At 37.6% G+C, this 24,048-nt stretch overlaps 1 protein-coding gene across 2 annotated transcripts in view; it reads left to right on the top strand.

Moving 5' to 3' along the window:
- The window catches only part of HIBCH (3-hydroxyisobutyryl-CoA hydrolase), a 90,271-nt gene that overhangs the window by 36,645 nt on the left and 29,578 nt on the right, over positions 1-24,048 (top strand). For both annotated transcript variants that reach the window (XM_028480128.2, XM_007104440.3), the window contains 2 exons: positions 15,942-16,020; positions 23,378-23,523. In XM_028480128.2, the coding sequence (XP_028335929.1) occupies positions 15,942-16,020; positions 23,378-23,523 (225 nt within the window). The remainder of the gene's footprint in view (positions 1-15,941; positions 16,021-23,377; positions 23,524-24,048) is intronic.

Below are 24,048 nucleotides of genomic sequence, written 5' to 3'. Positions count from 1 at the left end.
TTCTGTATCTGTGAAAAATGCCATTGGAATTTTGACAGAGATTACATTGAGTTTGTAGATTGCTTTGGGTAGTATGGACATTTAAACAATATTCATCTGATCAGTGAGCACAGAATATCTTTCCATAATATGTGTCTTCTTCAATTTCTTTCATCAATGTCTTAGAGTTGTGAGTGTATAGCTCTTTCACCTCCTTGGTTAAATTTATTCTTAGGTATTTTATTCTTTTTGATCCAATTGTAAATGGGATTGTTTTCTTAATTTCTCTCTCTGAAAGTTATTAGTGTACAGAAACACAACTGATTCTTGTGTATTGATTTTGTATCCTGCAACTTTACTGAATTTGTTTACTAGTTTTAACATTTTTTTGTGGCATCTTTAGGGTTTCCTATATATAATATCATGTCATCTTCAGATAGTTTTACTTCCTTTCTGATTTAGATCCTTTTATTTATTCTTCTTGCCAAATTGCTCTGGCTAGGACTTTCTATGGTGAATAAAAGTGGTGAGAATGGGCATCCTTGTCTTATTCCTGATCATAGAGGAAAAGCATTCAGCTTTTCACTGTTGAGTATGACGTTAGCTGTGGGCTTGTCATATATGGACTTTATTATGTTGAGGTACATTCCATCTATACCTAATTTTTTGAGGGTTTTTATCATAAAAGAATATTGAATTTCATCAAATACTTTTTCTGCATCTATTGAGATGATCATATGATTTTTATCCTTCATTTTATTAATGTGGTGCATCACATTGATTTCACATATGTTGAACCATTCTTGCATCTCAGGAGTAAATCCTACTTGATCATGGTATACGATCCTTTTAATGTATTGTTGAATTTAGTTTTCTGATATTTTGTTAAGGATTTTCCATCTGTGTTCATCAGGAATATTGTCCTGTAATTTTCTTTCCTTACAGCGTTTTTGTCTAATAAGAATGGTAGACATTCTTATTGCTAAGGCTGCTTCTTGTGTAGATCAAGGTTACTTGATTTCAGATACATGAATATGAAACAGGTATGCATTGAACTCTGATTCTTATTTGTCCTTTGTGGGTTTAGGGTGGAAACAGCCAGTTGTTAACTGTGATGAGACTAGACCTGACGCAAATGTGCAAAGATAAAGGATGATCAGTCAGGGACTTCCCTGGCAGTCTTGTGATTAAGAATTCGCCTTCCAATGCAGGGGGTGTGGGTTTGATCCCTGGTTGGGGAGCTAAGATCCCACGTGCCACCTGGTCAAAAAACCAAAACATAAAACAGAAGCAATATTGCGACAAATTCAATAAAGACTTTAAACATGGTCCACATCAAAAAAATATTAAAAAAAAAAAAAAAGGATGATCAGTCAGAGACTAAAGGAAGTTACTGCAGTGCAGTTGCCCTGGGAAGTAAGAATAAAAGGACTATACTGACAGGCAAAGTTGTGTTGTAGAGAAAGCAATAAAATATATTAAGAGAGGAAGAATAATCAGACAAAAAAGGATATGGGGAATTCCCTGGCGGTACAGTGGTTAGGACTCGGCGCTTTCACTGCCAGGGTCTGGGTTAGATCCCTGGTCAGGGAACTAAGATCCTGTGGCGTGGCCAAAAAATAAGATATGAAAAAGAGCCTCCTTTAAGACGGAAGATTAATAACAGGGCAGGATCTGTGAAAGGAAGAATAGAGAAGAAATTTCCCTTGGATTTCTAAGTGTTCAGAATATGTACTTATGTGCATTCATTTTCATTTGTGTTCACTGTTGGCATTTCTCCAAGCCTGGATGGAGATCTTTTTCTTGATAGAGAAGGGTAGGTGCCTCCCTTTCCCCCATGGGATTCTCTCTATTTAGATTTCCTTCTGCTTTATTAGGGAAGAGTAAGGGTTGCTTTTAGTTGCAGAATTTCTCATAATAGATTTTTAGGGTTATTTACTTTCTCAGTAAGCCTTTTTCATAGGTAAGCATTGGGTTCTATTTTTCAATACACAATGGATTACCCTCTAACAAATGTTCCTATGCTGTTTAACTCCATCTCATCCCTTGTCTATCTTATTAGATAGAGCCCTTTATTCTCTCCTTCCCTCTACTCTTTTCATCCTGACTTTTAGCCCAAACATATCTAAGTAGAGAATCGGAAAGTGCTTCCATTTACTAACCAGGAACTTGGCTTTACTGCCTGCCCCTGCCCCATCTCCATCCCCATTTTAAGGTATTGATTTCTGGGAAGTAGAACTTTTACTTTCCAGGCCTATGGGTATTCTTGGCAACTTTCACAGACTTGCAGATTCTCAGATCTACAGGGAGTTCTTTTCCATTTCCTTGGCCATTGCCTGTGGGCATATTGGTCAGGTTTTTGGTTCATTTCATTTTTTAAATGTGAAAGCACCCTAGGTTCTTGGTCAAGTGGCAGGCACCTTTCCTCTGTGCCATTCTCATCCTGCCTCCACTTTATCCCCACTATGTTGCGTTGGATGATTTGTGGTCTAGAGGGCTCTGTGTCTTATTGAGGAGGCATCAGATTATTTCACAGAGAAGAAAGGGGCAAAGGAGCTCCTTTTGCCCATAAAATGAGCTCATTCTCCTAAGGATATATGGAGGTAGGAGATGTAAGACTAACTAGAGGTTTGTTATGATTTTAGCAATAATATGAGGTTGTTCTCAGCTATTTCACCCAACCAGCAAAAATTACTGCATGTCTGCTATGTACTAGATACTGGTTAGGCTCTAGGGATAGAATAGTGAGCAAGATAGATATATTTTCCTTCCTTACGGAGCTTACTGTCTTGTGAGGCAGGTACAGAGTCGTCTGGGAATACATAAGAGTACCGGCCTCAACTGTGTGTGTATGTCTGAGTACTTTAGTGATGGAGATGGTGTAGGGAAAGCACCCTGGAGGAAGTTTTATTTAAGCTGAGACTTAAAGAGGAATCAGCCAGGGACAAACAAGGTGGGATAGTGGAGGAATACGCTATGGTTGGTACAAGCGTGTTAAGGGGTTGATGCAGTGTAGAAGAATAGTGTGTGAGTGAGAAGATAATAGTATTTGTGAAGATGAGAGAATTCATGTTTGGAAAGGTTAAGTGTGTCTAGATTTGGGAGTATGAAGGAGATAGCGGTTCAGTTCTGAGGTTAGAGAGGTAAGCAAGAAGCCCGATCAGTCCTCTTAGATATAAGTTGTTTATCCTGAGATCAAGAGGGAGAGCCATTTTAAAGTGCTTTTAGCCAGGGAAATGGCTTGAATGATGCATTTTAGACAGAGGACTCTCCTGTGGGACGAACAGGTTGTAGGGAGGTTAGGATTGGTTGTAAAGAGATTATTCAGGAAGCTCTTGCAGGGATCCAGGAGGGAGATTATGGTGATTTTGAACTAGCATGGAGATAATGAAGGGGGGCGGAAATTAGATAGATTTAAGGGAGATACTTAGGAGGAGACTTGGTGGGATTTGATGATGTATTGGATGTGAGAGATAAAGGGGAGAAGGAGGCAAGGTTGACTTCCAGGTTTCCAGACTGGGCAGTGGATGAATGGTGGACTGTTTACTTGAGATTTGGAAGAAAGTGTGGCTGGGGGTGGTTGGGGAGCGTGAAGGGAGATGAGTTTAATTTGTTACGTGTGAAATACCTGTGGGCTTATCCACGTGGGAGTGTTTTGTCTGAACAAAAGTGTTTTGTCGGTTATGCACATCTGGAACTCAGGGTGCTGCTTGGGCAGGAGGTATAACTTTAGGACTTACAGAGGCACAGTATGCTCCAAAGTGTGTGCTTCTGCAACATGAATTAGCTCATAAGTGACTGGTAAATGGGAAAATGATGTTAGGATAATGCAAAAATTATATTGATTCATATGCAGTTTTTTCTAGGCAAGGGGAGATAGGATAGTGGCAGTAGATATATAATCATCTAGACAGGAAAAGAGTGCTTAATTACGTCAGTTGCTGTACTGTGAATAGGCATTCTCTTGTCTGTATTTTAAGAAAATTTAAAAAAACAACCCCACACAAACAAATGCCTGTTTCTGGGTGGACCTCCACCGTAAGGTGAACCCTCAACTCTTGGCACTTGGTGTTCAATGGCGGTCCCACTGGCTTATAGCTGCACTTCCACTGCTTTGTCTCAGCATGTGCCAGTCCTGCTCTGATTAAAGTATTGCCATTCTTTCCACTTTATTTTTGTGCGTTTAAAATATCTGCTGTGGCATTCTCTGTTCATATTGAGCTGGTGGTCCTAATCAAGTCCCTGGCCTGGGACCATTTATACTTTCTGTTAGCACTCAGATTACAAAGTTGCATAGGTTTTGAGCAGACTGCCGAAACCCTATTTTTCTTATAAGTTCTGTGCAGTTTTGTAGAGCCTGAGGATTTTTTTCAGTAACTCATCGTGTTATAGCAGAGAAACTTGTATTGAAAATTTGTCAGTAGAAAAGATAATGCAAGGAAATGTGACAGAAATAGAGTGACAACCAAAGTAAGTCCAGAATGGAATACAAAAAAATGTTTATTGGTCAGAGGCAGAACACGGAGCCTATAAAAGACACTGAAAAAGGGGGGCCCAGAGGGGCAAACCAGAAGAGTGGACTTGTCATGGGAACCTTCAAGTTGGCTTCTGTGCCCCAGAAATCTTTGAGAGTTTCTTTGCTTTGTGGTAAAGAACCATGTTCCAGGTTTGTTTTGTACATTTTATTCACCAGACCTAAAATCGGGTGTTTTTCCAAGGCAGCCCTGGTTACTTTTATTAGGAAATGATGGTTAGCAATAATAACCTGGGCACTAGTTAAGTTGGTAATTGTTTCTAGGCCTTTTTGAAGAGAACTAAGAATATGTGTTTTATTTTTAAGAGAAAATAGGTCCTAGATCCTGAGTTCAGTACTTCCTATTCAAATTTAGATTCTTACTTCTTTGATATTTGTAACTTTCTTCTCATGTATGTTGAAAATCTTTATTTAAAAAAAATAACATTAAGATTGTGACAAATTTGCTTTGTCCTAATGTGTATAATAGTTTCAGAATAACAATAAATGTTATTATGAAGAATAGTCACTTGAAATAATTACTGTCTTTGCCCTATACCAAAATTTTTTAGTAACTTAGCTTTTTCATATTTTTCCAGAGTATTCAACTTGGTTCTCATGAAATAACTATTTATGACTGACATTTGGTAAACTCTGAACTCAACAGATCAGAGAAGTATCAGGTATATCAAAAAGTAGCCAGAGGGCTTCCCTGGTGGCACAGTGGTTGAGAATCCACCTGCCAATGCAGGGGACATGGGTTTGAGCCCTGGTCCGGGAGGATCCCACATGCCACGCAGAGTGACTAAGCCCGTGTGCCACAACTACTGAGCCTGCGCTCTAGAGCCCATGCTCTGCAACAAGAGAAGCCACTGCAATGAGAAGCCCGCGGGCACCGCAACAAAGAGTAGCCCCTGCTTGCCCGAAGACCCAATGCAGCCAAAAATAAAATAAATTTATATATTAAAAAAAATAGTAGCCAGAGAGTAGCTTTCAGGATGCTAGTTAATATAGATATTAGTTTTACAGAGTTAATGGAAATTGTTGGTAAATCTGAGGTCGATTAAGAGTACTCCTGTTATAATAGTTCTTCTTATTTGAATATATAATATGAGGCAGTGGTTTTTTAGAGCTTCTCTTTTTAAACATCTATTAAATATGATTGGGATTGACATATACACGCTAATATGTATAAAATAGGTAACTAATAAGAACCTGCTGTATAAAAAATAAAATTCAAAAAAATAAATATAATAGACATTTAAATATAATATGTGGTATGTTATAATATATTGGGGGAATGTGCTTATTTAGGCAAAAACCTTGAGCATGAATCCAGGAGGTGCGTAAGAGTTATTTCTAATTTATGTTTTGTTTTTTTAATTAAGTGATTTATTTATTTATTTATGGCTGCGTTCAGGCTGCGTTGGGTCTTTGTTGCTGCGCGGGCTACTCTCGTTGTGGTGCACTGGCTTCTTATTGCGGTGGCTTCTTTGTTGCGGAGCACGGGCTGTAGGCACGTGGGCTCAGTAGTTGCAGTGTGTGGGCTTCAGTAGTTGTGCCTTGCGGGCTCTAGAGCGCAGGCTCAGTAGTTGTGGCGCACGGGCTTCGTTGCTCCGCAGCATGTGGGATCTTCCCGGACCAGGGCTCTAACCCGTGTCCCCTTATTGCGGTGGCTTCTTTGTTGCGGAGCACGGGCTGTAGGCACGTGGGCTCAGTAGTTGCAGTGTGTGGGCTTCAGTAGTTGTGCCTTGCGGGCTCTAGAGCGCAGGCTCAGTAGTTGTGGCGCACGGGCTTCGTTGCTCCGCAGCATGTGGGATCTTCCCGGACCAGGGCTCTAACCCGTGTCCCCTGCATTGGCAGGTGGGTTCTTAACCACTGCGCCACCAGGGAAGCCCTCTAATTTATGTTTTAATGTATGATGTACCAGAATTATATTTCTGCTCACTGGCTTTTTTTAAAATTGAGGTATAATTGACATATAATGTTTTAGGTGACAACATAATGATTTGATGTATGTATATGTTGTGAAACCATAAGTTAACACTCATCACCACACATAACTGAAAATTTTTTTTTTCATATAACTTTTAAGATTTACTCAGCAATTTTCAAATATCTCTCTGATATTTCTGTTTAAAGTAAAACTGTACCTCCAAGAATGGTAGACTTAATTCATAAATAAATTAAATATTTCTACCTCAATTATTTGTTTCTGCTGAATATAATTTTTGTCCAAAAATAACATGAATTATATGCATCCAAAGCAGAATAATGTAAATGCTCTCTATAGTCTATCAAAATACATTAATATTATGTAATTGATATGTTAATACTATTAATATGCAATATTAGCCTGTTAATATTAATGTGAGAAGCATAATAAAAATATCTTTGTTTTTACTGTGTAGGCTGCTAATCTAAGGCATGTGGTCCCAGAGATACATTATGAAACTTATTTTATGATTATGACATTAACTTTTATACCATAGTGACATAATGTGTGGTGAAAATCTATTTGAATTTCTAACAGAAATATATACCTAATTTCAAAGAACCATTTATAATCTTGAATGATGGTGAGAGAAGACTCTCATGTACTCACTGATACTGAGAGGCAGTGTTCATTCTGGACAGGAGCTTACTCATTCTCTCTGATTAAAATTTAAATTCATGACTCTTTGTGTGAGCATTAGTCACATCACCCCATTGTATGCCTTTATGAGTTTGTTGTTTTCTTTACTGTGGTTGTTGGCGCTGGTTACTCTGGAACATTTATTTTTATTTTTATTTTCATTTGGATCAAAAAGACTATTGTGAAACAATTTCAATTAGTAATATAGTACAGAGAACTCCAGTGTATCCTTCATCCACATTCCCTATTATTTCCGCATTTGTTTTATTTTCTCTTCTTCTCTCCCACATGTGTCTATGAATAATTTTTTTCTGAACCATTTGAAAGTTGAAGACATGATAATTCTTTATTGCTAAATTTTTCAGTGTGTATTCCTTAAGAATAAGACACCAAAATCAGGGAATTTAACACTGATGTATTATTATCTGGAACATTTCTTTTTCAGGCACCAAATTAAATTGTTCTACATGTGTTTTTGTTTTTGTGTTGGGGGATTAATCTTGCCATTAGTATAAATCATGGAGTAATTGACTATATATTAAATTAACTTTAAATATCTGTATAATTATCAATTTTTTAAAATGTGCTTTTTGTCTAGAATAGTAATATCTGGAAATATAGAAGTGATACTCATTTCTAGTTACTGATAAGCATATTTGCATTTTGAAGGATTTAATTGTGCTTTTTAAGTAATTATAATGAGATCTTCTTTAAAAGCCTTAAAGCTATACCAGCCTTTTTCCTCTTTTGAACAGTGAAAACTCATCTAGCTCTAGTCTCTCAATTAAAAAAAAAACTTAGATCGCCTAAGTTCTGCATTTAAGAATGCCAGACTTTAAACAAGTAGGGTACGAGTTTGGCTACATTCATATGTTCAGTTATTTATGCTTATCCATATTAATATTCTCTGTACTATTATAGAGAATATTAATATTATTAATTAATAATATTATTATTAAACAATATTATTGTTTAATAATAATCCAAGTAAAAAACAAAGAATGTCAGAATGCTTGAGACACCATAAATATAAGGCACAGAAGGGTTAAATGTAAAATAATAGAATAAGTGTTTACCAACACTAAAATAAAGCTGATACAGCTATTTTAATATCAAATAAGGTATATTTTATGGCAAAAGCTTTTACTTGATATAGGACATTTCATAGTTATAATAAACAGGTATGACAAATCTAAATTTGTATGTCCTGTGAATCTTTCTATTGTGTATTTTTTCTCTTAGGCTTTAGTCATGTGGTCTTACGTCAGATTATTTCTAATTGAGTGCTGGTTATTTCTAATTGAGTTATTTCTACTTGAGTATTATTTGAGCCCTAATATGGCATAATCTTCCTACCGTTGTTTCTAGTAGGAATCTAGGCTAAGGGCACTAGCAATCTCAGATCATCTCAATCCCGTCAGGAATGGGAGTATTTGAAGCTGAGCATTTGAATCCAGGCCACCCTAACTTCTAATGTGTAACATTTTGGGGCCCAGTTCAGCAAGCCCTCAATTTCATTTCTTATTCTCTTAGCAGATAGGGCTTAGTTCAGTCTGTTGAAAGCTATTCAGCTTTTCACCTTCTTAAGTTCAGTGTAGTCAGATTCTGAAAGTAATTTTATTGACTCTAATCAACTATAGAAAGATATTTTATAAATATTTGTCTAAAACTCTCAATTTATAGCAATATGAAGCTGAACAGAATTGCTTAATGAGTTTCATAATGTACAGTATGACACTGAGAAACAATGGGAACAAACCTCTGCCTCTGTGAAATAACTCTACTGGTGTGATATTTTCAAACATTTAAAAATGTTTAATCTTGCAAAAAAGTAGAAAGCCCTTAAAGGGGAAATAGACAAAACCACAATCCTAGGAGAAGATTTGAACATACTTCTTTCAATGACAGATGAAGCAGAGACATAAACAGTATATGTACATATATACACATACATTTTACATGCATGCACATGATTTGAACATGGTCCAATAAGCAATGCAATTAACATGAACTCAGTAACTGTAGATTTCATGTTCAATTCATGTGTGCATGGAACATTTACCAAAATTAGCCATAGAATTAGTCTCAGCATATTCCAAAGGATTAATCTTACAGACTGTTCTCTGGCCCCAATGGAATTAAGCTAGTAATCAATAATAGGCAGAAAATCCTGAATGTTTGGAACATGTTTCTGCTACACTTTGAGGGTATGGAAGGATTACTTAAATTACACTAAATGGATTACACTAAATGTACCATAAACAAAAATAACATTCGATTGTACTAAAATTAAGAAGCTCTGTTCATTCCAAGACATCATTAAGAGAGTGAAAAGGCAAGCCACCGACTGGAAAATAGGTATTTGGAATACAGTCCCTTGTTCTCAGCAGGGGATTGGTTCTAGGACCCCCATCTGATGCTAAAACCCAAGGATGCTCAAATCCATTGTATAAAATAGCATAGTATTTGCATGTAACATACACACATCCTCCCATATATTTTATTTTATTTTTTATTTATTTTTATTTTTATTTTTATTTTTATTTTTATTTTTATTTTTTTGGTATGCGGGCCTCTCCCGTTGCGGAGCACAGGCTCCGGACGCGTAGGCTCAGCGGCCATGGCACACGGGCCCAGCCGCTCCGCGGCATGTGGGATCCTCCCGGATCGGAGCACGAACCCGTGTCCCCTGCATCGGCAGGCGGACTCTCAACCACTGCGCCACCAGGGAAGCCCCTCCCATATATTTTAAATCATCCCTAGATTACTTACAATACCTAACACAGTGTAAATGCTATGTAAGTAGTTGTAAACGGTGTAAATGCTATGTAAATAGTTGCTGGTATGCAGCAAATTCTAGTTTTGTTTTTTGGAACTTTTTGTTGGAATTTTTTAGAAAATATTTTTGGTCTGTGGTTAGTTGAATCTGCAGATGAGGAGCTGTGAATATGGAGGGCTGACTATACATATATTTGACAAGAAATCATATGAAGGATGTAGAAAGAATTTCTACCAATCAATAAGAAAATCCAATGGAAAAATGAGCAATAGATTAGACATTTCATAAAGAGAATATGCAGATGACCAAAACATGACAAAGCACTCAATTGCATTAATCAGCAAGAAAAGGAAAACTGAAACCACAGTGAAATACTAATATATACTCACTAGAATGGCTGAAATGTTTTCTATGTGAGTCTGTTTCTGTTTTGTAAATAAATTTATTTGTATTACTTTTTTAGATTTCATATGTAAGTGATGTATGATATTTGTCTTTCTCTGTCTGACATCACTTAGTATGATAATCTCTAGGTCCATCCATATTACTACAAATGGCATTTCATTCTTTTTTATGGCTGGGTAGTATTCTATTGTATATATATACCACATCTTTATCCATTCATCTGTTGATGGACATTTAGGTTGCTACCATGTCTTGGCTATTGTAAATAATGCTGCTTTGAACATTGGGGTGTATGTACCTTTTTTGTCTTTTCCAGATATATGCCCAGAAGTGGAATTGCTGGATCATATGGTAACTCTATTTTTAGTGTTGTTGTTTTTTTTTTTTTTTTTGCGGTACACGGGCCTCTCACTGTTGTGGCCTCTCCCATTGCGGAGCACAGGCTCTGGACACGCAGGCCCAGCAGCCATGGCTCACGGGCCCAGCTGCTCCGCGGAATGTGGGATCCTCCCAGACCGGGGCACGAACCCACGTCCCCTGCATCGGCAGGCGGACTCTCAACCACTGCGCCACCAGGGAAGCTCCTATTTTTAGTTTTTTAAGGAACCTCCATACTGTTCTCTGTAGTGTTTGAACCAATTTACATTCCCACCAACAGTGTGTAAGGGTTCCGTTTTCTCCACACCCTCTCCAGCATTTATTATTCGTAGACTTTTTCATGATGGCCATTCTGACTGGTGTGAGCTGATACCTCATGGTAGTTTTGATTTGCATTTCTCTAATAATTAGTGATGTTAAGCATATTTTCATGTGCCTGTTGGCCATCTGTATAGAATGGCTAAAATGTGAAAGAATTTCAAGCATTGGTGAGGATATGGAATAAACTCATATTGCTGCTGGAGTAGAAATTGGTACTACTGCTTTGGAAAATTGTTTGATCTCGTCTTTTAAAGTTGATTGAATTAATACTCTAACCCAACAGTTTTACAACCCAACCAAAATGTATGTACTTATGCCCCAAAAGACATGTGTAAGAAAGGTCATTGAATCGTTATTTGCAGTAGCCCCAAACTGAAAAACCTAACTAGCTATTCACAGTAGAATGAAAATAGTTTATTCATACAAAGGAATGCTGTACAATGAAAGAAATTATTGCTACACACAACATGAATAAATCTTGCAAACATAACATTGACTGAAGTCAAATAAATAATACTCTATGGCTCTATTTATATCAAGATCAAAACCTGAAAAAGTTAATCTCATTTTGTTAGAAGTCAGGATAGTAGTTACCTGAAGGATGGGGAGGGAGTAGTGGCTGACAGGGTGCATAAAAGAATTTCTGATAATTTTTATCTGGGTTTTGGTTACAAGGATGTGTTCATTTTGGGATAACTCACTGGACCTGTGTGCTAGCTGTTTGTACTATTTGTGTACTTTCGATTGTATATTTTATGTCAATTAAGAGGAAAAAAAAAAAAAAGCCAGTGTGGCTGACAAGAGTGAAAGTGAGGAAAGTGGAGAATGGTAGACCCTAAGATCAGGGAGATAGAAAGGGACCAGATCATGTAGGGCCTTATCAGCCAGGATGAGGAATTTCAGTAATATTTTAATGTGATGGGGAGTCACTGGAGAGTTTTGGGCAGGAGGATGACATGAACTGATTTACATTTAGTAAGTTTACTTGGCTGCTGTGCAGAGGATGGATTGTGGCAAAACAGAAGCAAGAGAGACTAACCCAGGCAAGAGATGATAGTGACTTCACCTAGGGTTGCAACAGTGGCGATGAAGTGGCCCAATCCAAGATATATTTTGAAGTTAGTGCTATCAACACAGGTTCATAGGTTCGATTGTAAGATCAGAAAGAAAGGATGATGCTGAAATTTTTGGCCTGAGCAGCTGGGTGAATGGTGGTGCTATTTGCTGAGATGGAAAAGACTGAGGGAGCAGCATGTTCAAAGAGAAATCAAGAGGTTTACTTCTGATGCATGAACATTGAGATACATATTAGATGTTTAGGTGGAGATGTTAAGTAAACAACTAGATATAAAATTCTAGAGAAATCAGGGGTGGGAAAATAATTTGTCATTAATGTTACAGTGCTTAAAATCTTGGGGCTCTTGGAAGAGATCACCTGGGGAATGAATAGAAAGAACAGAGTACAGGTGAAGTGGAGTAGCGGGATGATATCTGATCATTGGGGCAGATCAACATTTTGATGTCAGGGAGAAGAGAAGGAACAACTAATGAGTTAGAGGGAAAACCAGGAGAGTGTGTCTCAAAGCCAAGTCAGGTGTTTCCTGAAGTAGAGAATGAGCCACTCTGTCAAATGCTACAGAGATATCTAATTAGGTGATAAATGAAATTTGACTACTGGGTTGGGTAGGCTGCAGGGAGAGTATTTGAGGAGAGTTAGGAATTGGAATAAATTTTACATTTGGGGAATGAATCTGTATAACCGGTTGTTAATATAATAAAACTTGAAGACTGAAGCGTTTTTTAGTCTAGCAAAGGAGTATCTGCTAAGATTAATGGTTAATAGTATGTAATGGTAAATTTTGGAAATTTCAAGGGGGATTTAATATAAGCAACCTATAATGGATTCTTTTATATAAGATACAAAAATTAGCTATGAATCTGCCATGAGAGTGCTACACCCCTTTCAACATAGATCAGTATTTATGTCCTTAGTATCTCCAAGTCAGGTGGCTTGAATTTTCCTGGTCTTCATTTCATCTTAATTGAAAGGCATTTTAAACTGGCTTCTAATGGTACTTGTGTCAATGACCTCTTACTTGGAAAGCTTTTCATTAATAACTTCTTACTAAAATTTTGAAGTCTTTGACTTTGTTCATTATTTTATCAGCCATGGCTGAAACAAAATACCTGAATCAATGAATATGGGATCTATAGCTTCTACATGAAAGAGTACAGGGCTTATAAATTTCTTTCTTTCTTGAATTTAGGAGGTAGGGAGGGCCCTCTGTAGAGAATTTGGGCTGTTAGTGGTTCTTTTGCAAAGGAATGAGGATTCCAGAAGATATAGTGGGAATGACTATCAGGGAGAGCAGTGTTAGGAAAAAGCACACAGCAGTATTGGGATGAATTTATTAGAGGCCAAAGGCCTGAGACAGCTATTGTGTGATGCTGAATCATGACAGAATCTGGGTCTGGTTCTAACTGAAAATGTGGTGAAGAGACTTTTTTAATTGAAAAGAACAGGGACTCACCCAAACAGATCCAGAAAAGAGAAGGGAGCAGTTAAGAGACAAGTGCAGGGAACAAATGGGAATCCAAAGACAAAAACGCAACATAGCTTATCCTCCTGAAAATTGAACTGCAAGTGTGGGCTTAAGGCAAGTTTGAGTAGTGCACTTGCCTGTTTTTCTCTCTCCAGCTATTTCTGTTTGCTTTGTTCACTGTTGTACAGGCTACATGCCGCTTCTCAGTTTTTCTTCGTCACCCCATATAATTTCAGCTTTCACTTGGCTGTCATGTCTTCTTCAGTTCAGCCACTGCTGGCGAGAGAGCAAAGTCTCTGGGCAGAGCAGATTCCTGCAGAGAAGGGACAATGATGGGATGGGCAGTGGCCTACTGTAGTAGGTCCTCCTCACTTTAAAATTACATGATTAATTGAAATTGTAAAGGCTTGGAACTTGGGAGAAGTGGCATGAAGGCCCTGTGGCTAGTGGAGTGAGCATGGAAAGAGTGGCGGGAGATGAAGTCAGAGAGGTAGGCTCCTGGGCCATATTATGTAGAGCCTTGCAGGCCATGGAATAGAGTTTGAAGTATGTGTGTATCTCAGATAAATATCCACATCTGTTCAAATATGTATTAGAGATACATAGGGAAGAATCTGAAGGGTTACATACCAAATTAATAACTGTGTCTTTGAGGAGGGAGAGGGCCGACTAGGATTAGGGTTGTGGTTAGACTTTATATATGTTTTATGAAGAGGGATATAGTCATGTGCTGTTTGTGGAATTCAGAGTTAATTAGAAGAGTCAGGGGGTAATAACTAGAGGAGTAAGGTTAAGGCAGGGTCAGTCGGTAAGGCCTGGAGATCTACCTGCTGTGCGGTCCCAGACGGGACCTAGTTCTTCTGAGCCCTAGGACTGAAAACATAGTCTGAAAACTGCGAATTCAGGCCAGTGCTCTAAGTTCTTAGCAAGACATTCCTGAACACTAATAAGCTTTCAGCTACATTGTGTTAAACTAAAGCAGAGAATAGAATGTGAGGCAAGTGTTCTTAAAATAAGAAATTATTAATAAAACTAGTAATGTTTTACTTTTATTAAAATTTGTAAGATTTTATCATCTTGAAGTGTATAGTCTAATTTGGGTTAATGTTATCAAATGATTTTGTCATAATAGAATACTTATAACATGATATTTGCTTGTACAAAGAGTATCAAACATTGTAGATTTAACTTATAAATGTTAACTCCAAAGGATGTAGCTAGTGCCTGAAGAATTTTATTCATTTCCATGCTTATTTATATGGTCTTTTAAAATTTAAGCTTAGCATACAGTACATAAAATTTATAAGAAATTGCATGTGTTTTTGAGTATTTTCTTAAGGTTTAAAAGTTTCAACAACTTTTAAATGGTTGAACTGAACATGAAAACACTTGAAAGGCTTGAGGAAATTGTAATGAAAAATTAGAAGAATCAAATAGAGATAGATAAGGCCTTTTCTATTTAGCTTACACTTACTTACTCTTATTAAGTGACTGACATTGTTCCAAATATTTTACGTGTTTTAACTTGTTTAACTCTGTGATGTTAAAGATAGACTACACTAGTTAAAAAGGAATAAGAATGAGTGGAACTAAACAATCTAATAGAAGTTCTGAATAATGTGAAAAACATAACATAGGAAATGTATGTCACAATGTGAGCACTGACAAACTTGGATACTTTGTAATCACATGTATACCTCTTATTTTATTCAAATATATCTGTTGATTCAGAGATGACTGTTAAGTTTGTCATTTTCAGTGACATGCAGCAAGTCAGAAATAGACTTTCAGCCAAATCTTTTTATTTTGTAAAACTTGTGTTTACTAATGGATTTTTAAGAGTTAAATAGTTACTAAGTGTTGTATCTGAGAAAAATGATGTTGCTAATTTTATTTGATGAACTATGTGAATAAATAAAATGTGTTAGTATTCTATTTAAGGTGACTGAAATTTGCTAGAATAGCTTGGTTATGCTTTTTTGATGATTGGTTCATCTAAGAATACTCAGTGGTCCTGGGAAGAGTCAGTATTCTATAATGCTGCATCTAGTTTGAAATAAGAGGGAATTGGGGAAGAGGACATGAAGCATAAGACAGGATACTAATCAAAAACATTTTAGCTAAAACAAATCTGTTCCAGATATCAGGGATACCCATGTACTTTTCACCCAGAAAGTTCTTCTGAAAGTGTGTGGTTTAGGGTTTCCCTCCCGTCTATCTCCTGAAATTCCTTTAAAGAAATTCTTTATGAAGAATTATATATAATATATATTATGTATATCTTTGTATATGATATAATTTACTTGGTTTATAATGTTTGTGAATGTGAGGTTTGTTTTTTTTTAACCCCCGCAGTATTTTTAAAACAATTTTTTGCCTTTTCCCTAGGGAGTTGGTCTCTCAGTTCATGGGCAATTCCGAGTGGCTACTGAAAAGTCTCTTTTTGCAATGCCAGAAACAGCAATAGGTAAAAAAAAAAAAAAACACACCAAATTTTTCATAATTACTATTAGAATTATCATCTTTTGATACATTTCAGATTACAGTTATTGAAGGAATTGATGGAATCTTGTATGAAAGAACTTTTAAAAAGAAATTGTAATAGGAAGATACCTAAAAGTTTATATTAGCTCATACTTATATCTGAAAACACAAAGGCAAGCATATTTAAACTGGAGACACTAGTGCACTGTAGTCGATTTTATTTATTCTTATTGAAGTATAGTTGATTTACAGTGTTGTGTTAATTTCTGCTGTACATGTATTTAATTTTAGATGAAAGATTATTAGAGGAAATATCTTGCATTCAGAGCTATGCTCCATTTTTTTTTTTTTTTTTTGTGGTACGCGGGCCTCTCACTTTTGTGGCCTCTCCCATTGCGGAGCACAGGCTCCGGATGCACAGGCTCAGCGGCCATGGCTCACGGGCCCAGCCGCTCCGCGGCACGTGGGATCCTCCCGGACCGGGGCACAAACCCGTGTCCCCTGCATCGGCAGGCGGACTCCCAACCACTGCGCCACCAGGGAAACCCTCTATGCTCCATTTTGAGTTAACTTTTGTATGTGGTGAGAGGTATGGATCAAAGGTATAGATCAAAGTTTATTATTTTGCATAGGGAGATAAAATCATTCCCACATCATTTTTTGGAAAAAGTTACTATTTCTCCACTGATTGCCTTTGCACCTTTGTATGTGCTGATCTTGGTGCCAACACCACACTGTCTTGATTACTGTTGCTTTATAGTAAGTCTTGATCAAGTAATGATTATCTAATTTTGTTCTTTTTTTTTCTTTCAAGTTGTTTTGGCTCTATAGATCCTTTGTATTTCTATGTGAATTTTAGAGTGATTTTGTAAGTTTCAACAAAAAAGCCTGTTAGAATTTTTATTTGAATTGTCTAGGATCTATCAATTTAGGGAGAATTGACATCTTAACAATGTTGAGTCTTCAGACCTGTGAGCAAGGTATATCTTTCCATTTGTTTAGGTCTTCTTTAATTTCCCTAAGCCATGTTTTGTAGTTTTCAGTTTCTTATACATCTTTGTCAGATTTTTCCTTAAGTATTTCATATTATTCAATGATATTATAAATGATATTTTAAAAATCTAGTTCTGATGTTAGTTATCAATATATAGAAATATAATTGGATTTTGTACTTTCCTGCAAACTTGATAAACTCACTTATTAGTTCTAGTAGATATTTTGTAGATTGAACTGGATTTTCTAAATAGATAATTATGTTGTTTACAAATAAAGTACATTTTACTTTTTTCTTTCCCATCTGGATACTTTTTATTTTTACTTGCCTTATTCCACTGGGTACAACCTCCAATACAATGTTGAACAGATATGTTGAGAGTGGGCCTTCTTGCCTTGTTCGGGATCTTAGGGGGAAAGCATTCAGTCCTTCACCAATTAAGTATGATATTAGGTATAAATTTTTCATAGATGCCCCTTATCAGGATGAGGAACTTTCCTTCTGTTCCTAGATTTCTAAGGGGTTTTATTAGGAATGGACTTTGGATTTTGTAATTTTTTTCAGCATGTGTTGAGATGATCATTGGTTTTTCTTTTTTAGTTTGTTAAGGGTGGATTACTTTGATTGGTTTTTTAACATTAAACTAACCCTGCTTTGCTGGGATAAATCTCACTCTAGTATGATGTGTCCTACTTTTTATATGTTGTTGGGTTTGATACACAAATATTTTATTTGGAATTTTTGCATCTATGTTCATGAGGGATATTCATCTGTAGTTTTCTGGTAACATAACTTTGGTATCATTTTGCTTGCTTCATTTTGCTTCATTTTGGTATCAGGGTAATGCTGGGTTCATTTCTGGAAAAGTTCAGGTAGAATTGATTCTTTTTTTTCTTTTTTCTTTTTTTTCATGTGTTTGGTAGAATTCACCAGTGAAGCCATCTAGGCCTAGAGTTTTCTTTGTGGAGAGGTTTTTAACTACAAATTCAAGATCTTTAATAGATGTAGGCTATTCAAGTTATCTATTTCTTTTTTGTACAAACTTTAGTAATTTGGGTCCTTTAAGGAGTTTGTCCATTTATTAACATAAAGTTCATTTCCTTATTATCTTTTTAGTATCTGTAGAATCTATAGTAATACCTGGCTTTCTCATCCTTTTTTTTTTGGCCATGCCATGTAGCATTTGGGATGTTAGTTCCCTGACCAGGGATCAAACCCGTGCCCCCTGCATTGGGAGCGTGGAGTTTTAACCACTGGACTGCCAGGGAAGTCCCTCTCTCATTCTTGATATTAGTAATTTGTCTTCTCTTTTTTTTTTCCTGATCACTCTAATTAGAGGTTTATTAATTTTATTGATCTCAAAAGAAGTTTTTTGGTTTTCTGTTTTATTGATTTCTGCTCTGATATTTATTACTTCCTTCTACTTACTTGAAGTTCTTTCTCCTTTCTCTAGTCTCCTAAGGTGAAACCTGAGGTCGTTGATATGAGACCCAGGTATAGAATTCTATTCTGATGTTTAAATGTCAGTACTTTAAAGATTTTGCTACACCATCTTCTCATTTATGTCGTTTTCCATGAGAAATCTGCTCTTATCCTTATCTTTGTTCCTCTGTGAATAAGTGGTTTTTTTTTTTTTTTTTTCTTTTTTACTTTCTCTGGCTGCTCTTAAGATTTTCTGCTGATCACTTGTTTTGGTATGCCTTGATCCCTTGATTATGACGTACCTTTTTGTAGCTTTCTTCCTGTTTCTTATGATTGTGTTTATGGGCTAGTTAGGTTTATAGTTTTTGTCAGATTTGGAAATTTTGACATTATTTCTTCAAATATTTTTCTGTCCCCCCCCATTTCCTTTTCAGGAACTCCATTTAAACTTTTGTTAAGCTCACTCATGTATTGTTGATTTTTTTTGCTTTTTTCTATTTTAGATATTTGCTATTCATGTGTTTTCAAGTTCACTAATCCTTTCTTTTGCAAAGTCAAAACTGCCATTAATCCCATTCAGGTATTTTTTAGCTTATACATTCATCTTAGTTTTCATCTATAGTAGTATCATTTGGGTTTTTAAAAAATATATATTATTTGTTTTTTCGTTTTTAAAATTTATTTATTTTATTGATTTATTTTTGGCTGTGTTTGGGTCTTTGTTGCTGTGTGTCGGCTTTCTCTAGTTGCAGAGAGTGGAGGCTACTCTTCATTGCAGTGCATGGGCTTCTCATTGCAGTGGCTTCTCTTGTGGAGCACAGGCTATAGGCGCACGGGCTTCAGTAGTTGTGGCACGTGGGCTCAGAATTTGTGGCTTGTGGGCTCTGGAGTGCAGGCTCAGTAGTTGTGGCTCACGGGCTTAGTTGCTCCGCAGCATGTGGATCTTCCCAGGTCAGGGCTCAAACCCGTGTCCCCTGCATTGGCAGGCGGATTCTTAACCACTGCGCCACCAGGGAAACCCCTCTTATTTGCTTTTATTTAACTTTTTGAACATATGGTATATGTTTATTATAACTGTGTTGATGTCCTTGTTTGCTAATTCTTATGTTTATGTCAGTTCTGGGTCAGTTTTTCTCATTTTGTTTTTTTTGTTTTGTTTTATTTATCTTTATAGATAATGTTACAACATTTCAAACTTTATTCAAACACACCAGTGGCGGCAAAGAGCACAAACAAGTGACAGGCACAATTGCTAACACCAGGATCAAAGGCCATGAAGGAGCTCGAGAGAGCCTGTTGGTCCCTGCCTTCCCCACACCTGTCTGAATCAAGGGCAGGAGTGTTATACTGTGCTCTTCAAGAGGTACACAGGGACCTCTGGTGAAGAGTTTGGATTTAAACCTAAACATTATGGGAAACTGTGGGAGAGTTTAAAGCAGGGAGGGGCATGGTCTGGTTTACATTTTAATACCATCATTCTGGCTGCTTTAAGGATAATGGATTGTAGGAGGTGCAAGAGTAGAGAGGCTTGTTAGGAGGTCATTACATTAATCTAGAGCTCTGCTGTCTGATACTGTAGCCACTAACCACAGATGGCTATTTAATATAAATTAAATTTAAATAAATTCAGTTCCTCAGTTGCAAAGTGTTTAATAGCCATATCTGGTTAGTGGCAGCATAAATTATAGAACATTTTCATCATCATAGAAAATTCTATTGGATAGCACAGGTCTAGAGAGAGATAATTTTAAGCTTGGAGTAATATGGAGCTATAGAGTTGGAATAGAGTGGATAGATTTAGAAAATGTTTTGGAGTTAACTTGCTTGCTGATATAACGAATCAGGAATAACTGCAAGGTGTTTAGTGCTACTAGATGGATGAGGCCAATTAGGGAAGGAACAGTATGGTTGGAGGGGTGAGAATCAGGAGTTGTGTTTTTACCACGTTATATATGGGATGCTTATTATCTATGTGGTTAAATCTAGAATGCAGATTTGAGAGTTTGTATTCAAGGGAAAAAGGCATAACTAGATAGACAGATTTGGGACTGTATTGGTCTGCTAGGGCTGCCATAACAAAATACCAAGACTGGGTAGCTTAAACAACATTTATTTCTCCCAGTCCTGGAGGCTGGAAGTCCAACATCACGGTGTTGGCAGGTTTGGTTTCACCCAAGGCCCCTGTCCTTGGCTTGTAGACAGCTGCCTTCTCTCTGTCCTCACATGGCCTTTCCTCTGTGTGTGCCCTCAGTGTTTCTTCCTCTTACAAGGACAGCAGTCCTATTAGATAAAGCCCCCACTCTTATAACCTCACTTAACCTTAATTACCTCTTTAGAGGCCCTTTTCTCCAAATTGTCACATTGTGGGGTTAGGACTTCAGCTTAAGAATTTTGGGACACCATTTGGGACACAATTCCGTCCCTAACAGGGACTGATCTGCATATAGATATTATCTAAAGCTATAAGAGCTAAGGAAATGCATGTGTGGGGTATCGGAGAGCCTCAGATGAGGCCTACGCACAGCAGTGGGCACAGGTCCAGCAAGGGAGGTGGAGCCAGTAAGGGGAACTGGAAAGAAGCAGCCATTGAGGCAGAGGGCGAAGAGGGAGAATGTGGTGCCCTTGAATAGACAGAAGTGTTTTTACTTGGGCAGAGTGCTCCTGGAGTTCAGCGGCAAGTAGGAATGAATATTGAGGAACAGAAAGATGACCAGAGTGGCTGGAGTATAGTGAGTGAGTAGTAAGAGATGTAATTGAAAAAGTGGTCAGGGGCCTTGAAGACTGATAAAGGTGTTAGTTTTTTTGTTTTTTTGTTTTTTTAAAATTTATTTATTTTTATTTTTGGCTGCCTTAGGTCTTTGTTGCTGCGCGCGGGCTTTCTCTAGTTGCGGCGAGCGGGGGCTACTCTTCGTTGCGGTTCGCGGGCTTCTCATTGGGTGGCTTCTCGTTGCAGAGCACGGGCTTTAGGCGCGTGGGCTTCAGTAGTTGTGGCACGCGGGCTCAGTAGTTGTGATTCGCGGGCTCTAGAGCGCAGGCTCCGTAGTTGTGGCGCACGGGCTTAGTTGCTCCGCGGCATGTGGGATTTTCCCGGACCAGGGCTCGAACCCGTGTCCCCTGCACTGGCAGGTGGATTCTTAACCGCTGCGCCACCAGGGAAGTCCAAGGTGTTAGTTTTAATCTAAGAAAAATAGACAGTCATGGAAGAGTTTTAAGCAGTAGAATGCAAGACTCTTATCAAGATTTGTGTTATTAAAATAATTTGAAAAAAATAATTCAATCAGACAAGAGCATAGAAAAAAGGTTTGTGTTATTAAAAAGTTCACTCTGGGGGCTTCCCTGGTGGCGCAGTGGTTGAGAGTCCGCCTGACGATGCAGGGGGCGTGGGTTCGTGCCCCGGTCTGGGAGGATCCCGCGTGCCACGGAGCGGCTGGGCCCGTGAGCCATGGCCGCTGGGCCTGTGCGTCCGGAGCCTGTGCTCTGCAGGGGGAGAGGCCGCAGCAGTGAGAGGCCCGCGTACCAAAAAAAAAAAAAAAAAAAGTTCACTCTGTTGTGTAGAGAACTGTTTAGAGGAGGAAGCAAGAGAACATAGTCATTGATGGAGGGTTAAGGGGTGGTCAGGAGAAGGTTTGAGTTGGGGTGGCTGTATCCTTTATTGGGGTGAGTGATACTGGAAGGGGGGTGATTGCGGGGGACAGTGGTTATGAATTCAACTTTTGACCTGTCTTGTTTGAGATGCTAAAGATATTTCTGTTTACAGTAGCATGCCACTGTTTCTTTCAAGTCTAGGAACTTTTTTTTTTAAAATAAATTTATTTATTTAATTTATTTATTTTTGGCTGCTTTGGTTCTTCATTGCTGTGCGCGGCTTTCTCTAGTTGTGGCGAGCAGGGGCTACTCTTCATTGCAGTGCGCAGGCTTCCCATTGTGGTGGCTTCTGTTGTTGCGGAGCACGGGCTCTAGGCACACGGGCTTCAGTAGTTGTGGCACGCGGGCTCTAGAGCACAGGCTCAGTAGTTATGGCACATGGGCTTAGTTGCTCTGCGGCATGTGGGATCTTCCTGGGCCAGGGCTCGAACCCGTGTGCCCTGCATTGACAGGTGGATTGTTAACCACTCTGCCACCAGGGAAGCCCTAGGAACTTTTTGACAAGTAGAATTGGGAAGAATTTGAATGCTTGTATTTTTATCTGAATTAATTGAAGCAATTTTCAAATAGATAGGTGGATTATAAACCTAGAGGGTCACAATTGTTTAAGGAGCTCTTAAACACCAAAAAGTAGTGTACTGGCAAGTATTTGCATATATGCTATTTTTAGTTGTTGCCAGTAGAGAGAATAAGGGAATTTTAAAAATACTCATGGTTAAGAAAAGAGTTAAGTGCAAGTGATTTAATTAGGTATAAACTTGTTCATTTAGTAGGACTAATGGTTATCACATCACTTTAAGTATCTTGAATATTAGATAATTGACTGTTTGGATATTGATTAAATGGTAATAATAATTTATCACATAATAGCCTTAGATTACATATATTTTTTCCTGTGCTTATCATTTGGAAAGAAAATATTTTTTCAGTCTTTACCTATATTGGAGACTCTTAAAAAGTAGTAGTAGAGATAAGAAATTTAAGTAATATTTATCAAGTAGTTATATCCAGAACATTGTGCTGTCATATCCTTTATTGACTTCTATAGAAATGGAACATGAAAAATTTGAAAAGTACCCCAATTAAGTTAGCACAATTTATAGCAAGTCTTTCGTGACATTGATTGCATTGTATAGTACGTTGTAGTACTGTGGTATAGTAATAATATTTTTACTATAGATTCAGACTGCAGAGAAAAATGGCTCTTTGATCTCGAGTAAAGAGAGCTGAATTTATCTTTTTCATTTGAATCATTGTCTCTTTTTGTTTTTAATTACAGGACTATTCCCTGATGTGGGTGGAGGTTATTTCTTGCCACGACTTCAAGGAAAACTTGGGTGCTTCCTTGCATTAACAGGATTCAGGCTGAAAGGAAGAGATGTGTATGCAGCAGGAATTGCTACACACTTTGTAGATTCTGAAAAGGTAATTACTTGGATGATTGCATTTTATGTTGTTTGGAATAGCTCATACTGCATGGGGAGGCAGTATGAGTGGTTGAGATTACAGGCTTTGGTCTACATGGGTCTGAACCCTACATGTACCCTTAAAGCTGTGTGACCCTGGGGAAGGTGCTTAAGCCCTCCAATCCCCTTTTCCTCATATGCAAAATGGAAATAATTATATCTGGATCCAGGACTATCTTGCCTGGTACCTTAAGTGAATATTTTTTAATGAATAATTATAGTCTGTACAAAAAATAAGTAGTATTTTAAGAAAGTCTAATATATAAAAATCTGAATTTATGTATAAAAAGATAGGCTTTTATAAAGATATTTTTGAAAGATTCTTTTGTTAGTTTCCCTAATGCATTTAAAAGTTTGTAAAATATGGTCTTAAAAACTCTTCTGGGGCTTCCCTGGTGGCGCAGTGGTTGAGAGTCCGCCTGACGATGCAGGGGACATGGGTTCGTGCCCCGGTCCGGGAAGATCCCACATGCTGCGGAGCGGC

The sequence above is a fragment of the Physeter macrocephalus genome, chromosome 2, assembly GCF_002837175.3.
Source record: "Physeter macrocephalus isolate SW-GA chromosome 2, ASM283717v5, whole genome shotgun sequence".
Lineage (NCBI taxonomy): Eukaryota > Metazoa > Chordata > Mammalia > Artiodactyla > Physeteridae > Physeter > Physeter macrocephalus.
This window is presented reverse-complemented; position numbering and strand designations above follow the sequence as displayed.